This window comes from Hypanus sabinus, chromosome 25 (assembly GCF_030144855.1).
Source record: "Hypanus sabinus isolate sHypSab1 chromosome 25, sHypSab1.hap1, whole genome shotgun sequence".
Lineage (NCBI taxonomy): Eukaryota > Metazoa > Chordata > Chondrichthyes > Myliobatiformes > Dasyatidae > Hypanus > Hypanus sabinus.
The window spans coordinates 34,859,622-34,872,164 of NC_082730.1; the positions used below are offsets into that span (position 1 = coordinate 34,859,622).

Consider the following 12,543-nt stretch of genomic DNA (forward strand, 5'->3'; position numbering starts at 1 on the left):
CCTATCAGTATTTGTTCAGGCGAAACAGGAGGAGGGATATACAGTATGTGTCCAAGTCTACCACCAGATAAGTGTAGCTTTTCCAAAGCAGCAGAGTAACTAAGCTGCTGTTTTCTCAATTGTTGCCTTAGTAACAAATGTTATTATTGATATTCATTAATCTTTCAATTTAAAGGATAAGTTTTGAAGTAAAGAAGTTAAGAATTAATTAACCTTCCAATAGTCCCAATACTCCTGGATCTATCTAGGCAACAGCAACATCGCAACACTACCAGGCACAAGCGTAAAAATCTGACGCTGTTTGAAAAATTAGGAATCTCACTGATGCTAAGTCTTCATGTATCATGGGTAGTGATTTATTTTCTTTTGGCCAGTGAGATACCCATCATTCAAATAAGAGTAGATTTAAAAAAAACTATTGACCACCTACATAAAATAAATTTAACTTAAATGCTTTGTGTAGGCTCACATCCTGCATGGAGCGAAGATTGCCTGCTGAGCAATATAATTCATGCCATTTGTCATTCTATTGCTCATTGATATATAAAAAACACTGGATTAAATATTATGAATAAAGCATTCAAAGTAATATTCATTCATTGATTCCAAGCCAAGAGAGGAAGTAAGAAATCTCTTTGGCAAAGAGACTTTTTTCTCTGCTCCTCTGAAATCCCACGGAAAATGAGCCTCTATACACATTTCAGATTTCATTTAATGTCCACTTCCTGTACAGAGGGAAAAAAATATTATTGTTTGTGTCATAAAACATTCAGTGTTGAAATAATTTTTGTCTGAGTGACACAATCTGAAATCCTGTTGCATCAGTCATTAGCTGTGGAAAGTTTTGATCACCTGGATGTGGTCTTGTGCATTTAAATTTATCCAGAGGTACTTCAATAATGTGATTACAAGAGAAGTTAAAGGTGGTGTTGGATCAAACAAGTATTTTTTTTGTGTTGCGAAAGAAATGGATTGAGGTTTGACTTACCTGGGAAGCAAAGGATGTCCAATATATTGATAAGAAATGAGAAGCACTGATGATAGACATTAAAAAAGAAGCTTCTATGGGTATGCAGATAGAAACACTGAAATCAGTTTGAACTCTATGTATTGAGACAGGCAAAATTGTATTGGGGAATAAGGAGATGCCACTGAAATGTAACTAACTTTTTTTGTCTCTGGCTGTATTGAAGAAAGCATAAAATATCCGATGATTTTGTAGGAGGAGCTGTAGGAAATTGCCGTTAGTACCAAAATATTATTATAGTAATGAACGATTCAAACTGCCACTAAATCCCAGAACCTGCAGAGGAGGCTTTAGGGGTCGTGACTCTATTGTCTGTCACTTTACAGAACTTCAGAGCCCAGAGAAGTTTTTGCAGATTGGAAGGCAGCAAATGTAACCACACTTTTTAAGAAAGGGGAAGAGGGAAAATTGGAAGCTACAGAATTGTGAGCTTGGCATCAACAATAGAGAAAGTACATGAGATATTGTTGGCAGGGATCTTAATCTGTTTAGTAAGAGTCGACATGGATGTATGGAAGGGAAATCTCGTGGCAAATCCTTATTTATTTTAGGTTGTAACCTGTACTAGAGGAGTGAGAGAACCAGCAGATGTGCTGAATTTGTACTTCCTGAGGACTTTCAAGAAGGTGCTACAAAAGTGACATTAAAGAAAATTAGAGGACAAAGAATTGGGGGTACGGTGCTGGTGTGGATGGAGGATTGCCTGATGTTTAGAAAGGAGTGTAGGGATAAATGGATCACTTTGGGTTAGGAGAGTGTGACTAGAGGAAAATAGGAGGCATTGGAATTGTGCCCCAGATTTTTACAATCTATATTAAGAATTTGGATGATGAGACAGAATGTAATAAATCCGTACTTGCTGATGAATCGAAGCTCACTGAGAGCCCAACAGACTGCTGATGCTGGAAAATCGAGCAACAAGCAGGATGCTTGCGTTGAGCTGTGTTGATTGTGTGAGGCTTCCTGGGAATAATATATAGGTTATGTGAATAGGCGATGCAAATGGATGGCAATGTTGAAAAATGCAGGGACATCCACTATGGTTAAAAAAAATATAAGCGTGGAGTCCCTTCTAAATGATGGGAGATTAGTTTTGGGTGTGGTACCTGAATTGCTGAAAGTTAATGTAAGTTTATGGTAAATGATTAGAAATGCAATAAAATGCTGAGGTAATAGTAAGGAGTATTGGGTGCAAGATTTAAAAACATTATCTGTATAATTTGACTTAAATTTCTCTGTGAAATTGACAGCTTAAATTGAAATTTGTAGCTTAATGCAGAAACCCTGAAGATGCTAAAGTGATTGCCACTTCACAGGCAACTCTTTTTTTTAATGTATAGCCATCTCCTGTCTGATGCAATCCCAGAAATCACTCGCTACGGTGAATGTCAAGTATTTGCAAACTAGGTCTGTTTAAAAACAGGCTGAAAATCTTCAGTTTAATTGCCTGGATTTCTCCAGTCTTTATAATATACTAGGCCATGACTTATGCTTATCAAGCTTTATGGCTTTAAAAAGCAACTATATCTAATGTATACAGGCAGTTTCCGGGTTACGAGCAAGTTCTGTTCCTGAGCCCGTCTTTAAGTTGGATTTGTACATGTCGGAATAGGTACATCTGGTATTATAAACTATGTACTGTATTTCAATAATTAAACCATTGTGTTGCTTAGTAATAATTGTAGCTTTCATCGGGGCAGGGCTTTTCACATGCTCCGTTATTCTCTCTTTATCCTTTAAAATTGTTCTGATCGTTGACCGACTGTAGCCTAATGCTTTTCCAGTGACCGATGGCGTTTCACCTATTTCCACCTTATTTTCAACCGTGATCGTTTTCCTTTTCTTTGATGCATCACCAGCACTTGCATTGGATTCATGCTTTGGAGACATGGTTAAAAGGGTAAATAACAGAAAAATTTAAGCCAGATACAAAGTTATGCCCTCAGCCCAGTGTTAACGGCAAATGGCAGACGGCGTTCTCCTTCCACGAGGCGACAAACTGCTGAAGCCGCACAATGTTTTCATGAGCGTCACAACGTAGTGCATGTGTTCGTTACCACGAACCATTGTATTTAACTCAGATTTTCAATATAATAGGCCTTATGGCAGTCCATTCGTAACTTGGGGACTGCCTGTCTGTGTTTCCATCTTCTATACATATTATCATCTTAAGAAATTTTAAGCTGTTCCAGAGATTTATAAGATTCTACTGGAGGTTGGAAGAAAATGGATATGGAAAACTGTTGCATACCTAAATGTTTAAATATAGTTTAATAACAGTTTGTTCCTGGTTTCCTGTCTGTACTCTTCATCCTGCATGGTTACTTAGCCATCTTGATGTGCACCAAAAAAAACACTTTGAATTAATGCTTCAACATTGGGGAAGCACTTTCCACAGGTTGGTATATCCTTTAGATGAATGCAGTGAAAATTGCACTGATACAGGATTTTTTTCTACGTTCCTAAGACCCTTAGTTACATTCCCATACATATAATGTCCATACCAAGGTTGACATTGCTGAATTGTATTTTTTTTTGCCAATTCTGAAACAAAGTTAATGTCTTATTGTTAGGTTGCCTGGCCTCAAGGTTTTTACTAATAATAGGTAGGAAGTGATATGGAAGCTCACAAAAAAGTTACACATGTTCAACAGGTCAGAAAACACGTGTGTATGTAGAGCAAATTTTAATGCTTCAGGTTGGTTTCTTTTGTCTCTAAACTGATGTCTTGTATTTCATATTGACTTGCCACGCATGTCAAGGAAGCTCGGTGGAGGATATGTGTGAACGAAGCGTGTTGTAGTATATTGTACAAAGCAATAAGTCTGGTGATTATAAGTAGTTTTCTGTCATTCAGGAAGAACTTAACAAGAAGGGCATTCTGATAGGGTGGCACCAATTGTTGAAGACTCTTAATTGAAGCTAGTCTTTGGAAGAACATTGATCAATGACAGTAGTAAGTGAATTTGTTTTTATATTGCAGGTAAAGACACTAACAACATTGTGCGCACACATACAGCTGTAATAATGAGTCATTGAATGTTTTCTGGGAAGTGCTCAAGTGTCTTAAACAGTTTCCTTTTGTGTACAATTAATTCATTTCAACTTATCTATTTTGATAATGTGAGGGCATTACGGTCCAATTTTCTCCGTAGGATATGCAGGCATATCACAACATAAAACTTTTAACAGAATAGGTTGTCACTCCTTTAATTGTTTTGGATTTTGTAATCCATTTGTCTGGGTCCAAAAGACACTTCATTTTCAGTTATTTTTGTGAATTTCATGTCCATCAATGTTGATTATACTCGTACATGCTTAATAAGCAAGGACAGAACTAATTTTAGTTTAAAAAATTATAAATAATTGTGCAGGGAAATATCCATTCTTATTTTATGCAGAAAATGTTACTGATCTTCAAGTATATTTGATATACAGTATAAAGTATATATTTTATGTGTCAGATAGCAGATGTCTGTTGTATCATCTTGCAGCTACCTTGTTTATGTTGTGTCACTAATAGGTGTACTGATGTCCAGATGAAGAACAATGCACCATTTATATTTTCAGTGGAAAGTTCCTGATGAGAGAGGATGACATTTTATAATAATTTTGTTAAGGAATCTATAGCATTGGGTGTGATTTCTGTTTGATTTGAGAACTTGTGCTTTTCTGCTAATGATATCCCATTGGCAGATAAGGATTGATTTTTTTCCATTGGTGATTTCAGCCATCTTGAGAGTAGCTTATGTAATTCCATTTTAAAACTCAATTGATAACTATAACGGAAAAAGAATTACATATATCACTATATTTTATTGGGGAAAATACTACATAAGAAGCCATTCTTATTTGGAAAAAATTGTGATTCTGAAGAGTTTTGCTTCAATTACATGAATCTGTTGCATATGTGAACTTCTAGTAATGTTATTTATACATTTAAAAAGTTAAATGATGAACGTATTGTCAAAGACATTTATGTACACTTAGAAATTCGATAGGTTAGTGCGTTCCTTTAACACTCAAATCATACAAAGGTTTTTAATCTAAGTATTTTCAGCTGAAATTGGACCTGCTACTTATGTTTATATTAACAAGTCTGATCTTGTGTCAGACTTGGTCCTAATGTTCCCAGTTTTTTTTCCCAACATCTGAGGTCCCTTGTCTCCCTTACACCTAGTGTTATTGCTATTTGTACAATGCTTTTATGCCCTTGCAGGTTTAAACAGGTACTTTTGGATGCAAGCTACAACCTTCATTGAACAGTCAAAGTGCAATTAGCATTCAATCTTGAACGATAGTGCCTCTGTCAAGGAGCCTGTTCAAGCATTGTTCCCAATCCAGGCAAAGTGACCCTCTCCACTCACCATTCAAAGTTTACATGCACTCAGTGGCTGTTTTATAGTTAATGCTTGTACCTAACAAAATGGCCACAATGTATGTTCATGGTCTTCTGCTTCTGTAGCCCATCCACTTTAAGGTTTGACACTGTTTCACTGTTGTAACGCCTGGCTGTTTGAGTTACAGTTGGCTTGAAACAGTCCAGCCATACATCCTCTAACCCCTCTCATCAACAAGACATTTTCACTCACAGAACTGCTGCTCACTGGAAGACACTAATGCATGAAAATCCCAGGAGATCAGCAGTTTCTGAGATACTCAACCCCCCGTCTGGTATCATCAATCATTTTACAGTCAAAGTCACTTAAATCACCTTTCTTCCTCATTCTGATGTTAGTTCTTAACAATTACTAAGTCTTTTGACCATGTCTGCATGGTTTTATGCTCTGAGTTGATGCCGCATGATTGCCTGATTAGACATTTACATTAACGTGTAGTGTACCTAATGCCCTTCCCTTGGACAACATCGGTGGCGTGGAGAGGGGAGACTTGCAGGTTGGGCAACTGCCGATCTTCCATATAAAAGCCTTGCCCAGGCTTGCGCCCTGGAAACTTTCCTAGGCGCAAATCCATGGTCTATCGAGACTAACGGAGGCCTACCAATGTACAGGTGTACCTAATAAAGTGACCACAGAGTGTAGTAATCAGTAATGAGGCGAGAAAGCCCACACAGGATGCAAAAATCCCTCACATCTTGTTTTACAGCACTATCTGCACTGCACATAACACATCCTGAATGAATTCCTGACTAGTTACTGAAGTAGCTTGTTTAGTTATTGTCAGCAGTATGTACCTTACACTCATGAATCTGGTGAGGGCGTGAAATTTATTCCTTTGTTCCTCATGCGAGTGGCATTTTGGAACAGACAGCTGAAGCCCCTATCTCCACCATGATAACCATGGAGTTTGCTGCCATGGAGAATGTTCACCTATCTCAGATCAGCAGATAGCAACATGTCTGTAGCTGCACTAAGTTGGGTGAAGTCCTGGGGGGGGGGGGGGGGGGGGGCATTTATGGCATTTATTTTTGAGTGTAAACCCACCATAGTTTGTAAAGTCTTTTTGGCCAATCTCATGATACTCTAACGGAAAACCAATTAGCTATTGTGCTTTATGCAGGACCTAAAACGCATGGACCAATTTTGAGATCATAGTTTGTTTTGTGAAAACACATTTGTAAATAGTAAATGAACCATTTCTGCTGGAACCATTTTTTAAAATAATATTTGGTTTGTTTTTGTTTTGTTATAGAGAGGGCCAACTGATGCATACCTTTGGAATTTCATGGCTGTTTGCCTGACACCTCCAGTTTGATATCTGGCAAAGTTTAGCATTCCAAATCTCTGACCAGCAAGAGTGATTAACTTCTTTGTTCGTTCCTACATTAAGCCAGTTGGTAAAACTGCTCTTCCTGATCCACCATCTCTTACTTTGTTTGCTTGTGCATAAACCACAAGCCACAGTGGAATCTGTGACCTTGGTGACTAATGTCAGGCTGAGAACAGAGTTGAATTTGAATTTATCTTATTCCAAGCATTTGAAAGACCTTGAAGAGTAAAGTTGCCAGTTACAAACTCCATGATGAGGAAGACTGGTCTTTTTATTTGAATTATGACCTTTCTATTATATTTGCACAGCTTTAAAATGTGATGGAACGATGAGGCATTTTTAAAATTCCTCTTTATAATCTCTAACTCCTCAGGAAAAATTATTTCGCTTCACAGAAAATAAAATTGCTGCATATTTAAAATTCATTTTTAGGATCGGAGTATCACTAGTAAAGCCAGCATTTTTGCCCATCCCTAATTGCCATGAGACAGTAATGGTGAATGACTGCCTTGAAATGCTTCAGTCCTTCTGATCAGAATCAGAATCCAGTTTAATATCACCGGCATATATCGTGAAATTTGTTGTCTTTGTGGCAACAGTACAATGCAAATAGAAAAAAAATCTGTGAATTACAATATGTGTGTGTGTGTGTATGTATATTAATATATATTAAAGTAGTGCAAAAATAGAAATTTAAAAAGTGGTGAAGTAGTGTTTTTAAAAAGCAAGCACGAGGAAATCTGAAGATGTTGGAAATTCAAGCAACACACACAAAATGCTGGTAGAACACAGCAGGCCAGGCAGCATCTATAGGGAGAAGCACTGTCAATATTTCGGGCCGAAACCCTTCTCCCTATAGATGCTACCTGGCCTGCTGCGTTCCACCAGCATTTTGTGTGTGTTGAATGAAGTAGTGTTCATGAGTTCACTGTCCATTTAGAAATCTGATGGCAGAGGGGAAGACACTGTTCCTGAGTCAGTCTGTCATTTGCCTTTCTTGGATCTTGCCCCCCCGGACACAGGTCATCGGGTTTGTGGGGGTGTAGCCAGGGTTAATCAGGGTGTGCCTAGGGTTAGTGGGGATGTGCCTTATTGGACCTTAGTGGAAGTTCCCACTTGTTTCAAAAAGGCAACCAGTGCCGAAGAAGAATAATGTGTGCTGCCTTTATGACTATCGCCCAGTAGCACTCACATCGACAGTGATGAAAGCTTTGAGAGGTTGGTCATGACTAGACTGAACTCCTGCCTGAGCAAGAACCTGGACCCATTGCAATTTGCCCATCGTCACAATAGGTCAACGGCAGATGCAATCTCAATGGCACTTCACACAGCTTTAGATCACCTGGACAACACAAACACCTATGTCAAGTGTTCATCGACTATAGCTCAGCATTTAATACCGTCATTCCCACAAATTGCAGAACCCGAGCCTCTGTACCTCTCTCTGCAATTGGATCTTCGACTTCCTAACTGGAAGACCACAATCTCTGCAGATTAGTGATATCATATCCTCCTCGCTGACGATCAACACTGGTGCATCTCAGGGGTGTGTGCTTAGTCCACTGCTGTACTCTCTATATGACTGTGTGGCTAGGATTAGCTCCAATACCATCTATAAATTTGCTGATGATACAACCATATTGGTAGAATCTCAGATGGTGTGACGAGAAGGTGTACAGGAGTGAGCTATGACAACTAGTGGAGTGGTGTCACAGCAATAACCTGGCACTCACTGTCAGTAAGACAGAAGAGCTGATTGTGAACTTCAGGAAGGGTAAGACATACCAATCCTTATAGAGGAATCAGAAATGGAGAGAGTTAACAGTTTCAGGTTCATGTGTGTCAAGATCTCTGAGGATCTAACCTGATCCCAACATATCAATGCAGTTATAAAGAAGGAAAGACAGTGGCTATACTTCATTAAGAGTTTGAAGAGATTTGGTATGTCACTGCATCCGCAAAGCAAACAGCATTATGAAGGACCCCACGCACCCCTCATACAATCTCTTCTCCCTCCTGCCATCTGGGAAAAGGCACCGAAGCATTCGGGCTCTTGCAATCAGACTATATAACAGTTTCTTCCCCCAGGCTGTCAGACTCCTCAATACCCAGAGCCTGGACTGACACGAATCTACTACCCTCTACTGTGTCTATTGTCTTGTTTATTATTTATTGTAATGCCTGCACTGTTTTGTGCACTTTATGCAGTCCTGGGTAGGTCTGTAGTCTAGTGTAGTTTTTTGTGTTGTTTTTACGTAGTTCAATGTAGTTTTTGTATTGTTTCATGTAGCACCATGGTCCTGAAAAGTGTTGTCTTGTTTTTACTGTGTACTGTACCAGCAGTTATGGTCAAAATGAAAATAAAAAGTGACTTGACTTGGAAAAACTTATATAGATGTATCGTGCATTCTGACAGGCTGCATCAGTCTGGTATTTGGTTGTGGGGGTGGGGGGGGGCAATGGTGCGGGGCTACTGCACAGGACTGAAAGAAGCTGCAGAGGATTGTAAATTTAGTCGGTTCCATCTTGGGTACTAGCCTACAAAGTATCCAGGATATCTTCAAGGAGCAGTGTCTCAGAAAGGCATCGTCCATTATTAAGGACCTCTAGCACCCAGGGTATGCCCTTTTCTCTGTTATCATCAGGTAGGAGGTACAGAAGCCTGAAGGCACACACTCAGCGATTCAGGAACAGCTTCTTCCCCTCTGCTATCCGACTCCTAAGTGGACGTTGAACCCTTGGACGTTACCTCACTTTTAAAAATTTATATATTTTTTCTCTTTTTTGCATGAATTTTAATTTATTCAATATGCATATAAGTGATTTATTTATTATTATTTTTGTTTTTTTCTTCTATATTATGTATTGCATTGAACTGCTGCTGAGTTAACAAATTTCACGACACATGCTGGTGATAATAAACCTGATTCTGATTCTTTAACTCACCATATTCAAGTACATGTTGATGGATTAAAGGGACAATTTACACTGATCTTCATCCAATACTCATCCCATTTTAATTTCCCCCAACATTTCCATCAATTCCCTATAGATTCTACCACTCACTACCCACTAAGGGCAATTTACGGTTCTCAGTTAACCTACCAACCTGCACGTCTTTTGAAATACGAGGGAAAGCTGAAGTACCGCCAGTAAACCCATGTGTTCACAGGGTGGACATCTATGCTCCATACAGAACACAGAGTACGTCTAATAGGAAGAGGTTCACTGACCTTAAAACATCTAATGCTCTCCTGGTTCCGCTGAGCATTTGGCAGATTTATTCAAATGAGATTATATGCCTGGGTTTACCATTGCTTCAGAGTACTTTCAAAATTGAGACCTGATGAAGGGCTTGTTTCAAAACATCAGCTGTGCATTCCCCTCTGACTTGATGATGCAGACTCTTTGATTATGCAAGAAGTTTGAAGTTAATAACTCATCTCCGTCTACCTTGGGCCACAAACTTATCAATCACCCTGAGGAGTTACTACAAACTTTCTGCGTAATCACTCAAAGAGTTGAATTGCATGTGCATGTAACGAGAGCCGTATAACTCATCTTTTGCGTTGAGCCACAAACTTATCAATCACCCCTGCTGTGGACATTTTCTGGAGGTCCAAGATCTGTATGCTCCACGACTGCTGGACTAAGTGTGTAAATGTAGGAGCGAACTATGTTGAGAAATAAATGTGCTAGCTTTTCTAAAATTGACTCCTTCTACCTTAGGCCAAAAACTTAGCAATCAGCCCTTGTAAATAATGAAAGATTCATTTTATTCTTTCCTTTTCAATTTTTCTTTCAGATATAAACTTTCCATTTAAATAAATGGATTGTGGAGACACTTTTATCCTGGTGCAGAATTTGGGAGTAGTGTAAATTCGACAAGTCTGTGCTCTCATGCTGCAGTGTCTTGCGATGGAGAGAGGTGGTAGATTTGTTGACAAGAATACGTCAGTGTGCTTTAACTTGCAAATACCTGTTTGATGTGGAGCTGGTGCCATTTACCAGCGTGTTCTGGGTCTTTGGTAGAGTTTTCCATTGTCCGCAAGGCTGCTAGTCATTTAGTCTTATCATGACTCCCAATTTTTACTTGAGTGAATGTAGGATGCAATTTAAAAAGACGATTAATTTATCGGTGCATGTTTGATTTTTGCATTTAATTCTTTTCCAGAAATCTGGTGGTGATGAAGAAGGAACAAAGCCCAGAGGTAGACCTAAAAAACTGGTAGGCAAACATTTCTGATACTGCATCTAAACCTGATTAGATCATGTCCATATATTAGAATCTGTGAATTAGGGGAATTGACAACAGTTTCCACTAGAACAAATGTACAGTCACATCAAATATTTCACAACATTTTACATTATTGGTTTTTTACTAACATGATACTGCAGTGGTGTTATTACAGCTCAGGGGAGTCTGGAGTTCAGAGTTCAATGCCAGTGCTGGTCTGTAAGGAGTTTGCACGGGTATTCCCCAGAGGCTCCGGCTTCCTCTACTGTCCTCAGATGTACCGGTTAGTAGGTTAATTGACCACTATAAATTGACCCATGGTTATGTTATGAATAATCAAGTTTGATGGGGATTGCGGTGACAGTGTGGTTAAAGGACCAGAAGGGCCTACTCTGCTCTGTATCACAAAATAAATAATAAATTCGTATGACAGTGGCATTCTCAAATTTTATTTGGCAAACAGTGAATGCAGTTAACTCAAATTTAGTGAATTTTTTTCTTTACTGTCTCATGTTATTTTGGTGAGATAATTTTCAGATGTGATACTGAAAAACTAATTGGTCTGTCTTGCAATTCATTGGACATTCTGAGATCTATATTTACATTTGGGGAATGGAACAAGCCATCAAGTTGTGTTAAAACATTTATTTATACTCCTAAATTGCCTGTGCATATAAAGCAATTCCAATTCTACAAGTATTCTGATACTAGAAATTGCAATATTAAAAGTACTAAAGTTCTGTAACATTACAGGATGTTTTTACTATTGTAATAATAATTATGAAGTCTAACACAAATTAACAGTGCCTTATTCTCATTTTTTATTTGGTGTTACTTTTCGTAAATGACCTCGTGTCTTGATATTTTTTCGAATTTGTTTAAGAAAATACTTAAATTTCCTTTCTTCCCTTTTTTTTAAATCTTGCTTCTGTTAATTATTTTAAAAATATGTGTAAATTGCCATTAAGATGTTACAGGGCCAGATTACAAAATTAAATGAATGGCTTTTAGTAAGTCTAAAACTGTGTGAAGCTGAAATGATTACACGGTATGAACAATTGGATCTTGTTATCCCAGTGTTTTATCAAATTTCTCTCCTTTTGTGTAGTATTGACTGTTTAGTTGAAATAAAAAGGAACCTTTAGCATGAGTTTTCATTTTCCAAAGTTTTAAAATGTTCTTTGTAGGTTGAGGGTTGGGACCACCTTGTGTCTCTATGCTCATCCAGCAACGGTTACTGGATAATGACTAAGAGTAGTAATTCAACTTGTCCCTGAGACTTTGAAGCCAGTTGTTTCAAAGCTGCCACAGTCTGGCTGGAAATGGGCTTATTTGACTTAGTATGTAAATTAAAAACTTTAATAGTTCTGTGGCTTATTAGGGGAATTTGCTGAGTCACTGCGCAAATCCCTGCAACAAACTTATTTTCATACCTAGGATAGGATCATTGGACAAGCATATTTGTGATAGATTTTCCAGTTGTCTTCATGAGGAAATTTATCTGCAATACTAGACAGATAAAAAGTGCTTTGGTTGCCTCTTTATAGAC

General features: G+C 38.2%; 1 protein-coding gene across 2 annotated transcripts in view; it reads left to right on the forward strand.

The window, feature by feature from the left end:
* The window catches only part of LOC132381166 (high mobility group protein HMG-I/HMG-Y-like), a 74,217-nt gene that overhangs the window by 18,349 nt on the left and 43,325 nt on the right, over positions 1 to 12,543 (forward strand). For both annotated transcript variants that reach the window (XM_059950454.1, XM_059950453.1), the window contains exon 4: positions 10,932 to 10,985. In XM_059950454.1, the coding sequence (XP_059806437.1) occupies positions 10,932 to 10,985 (54 nt within the window). The remainder of the gene's footprint in view (positions 1 to 10,931; positions 10,986 to 12,543) is intronic.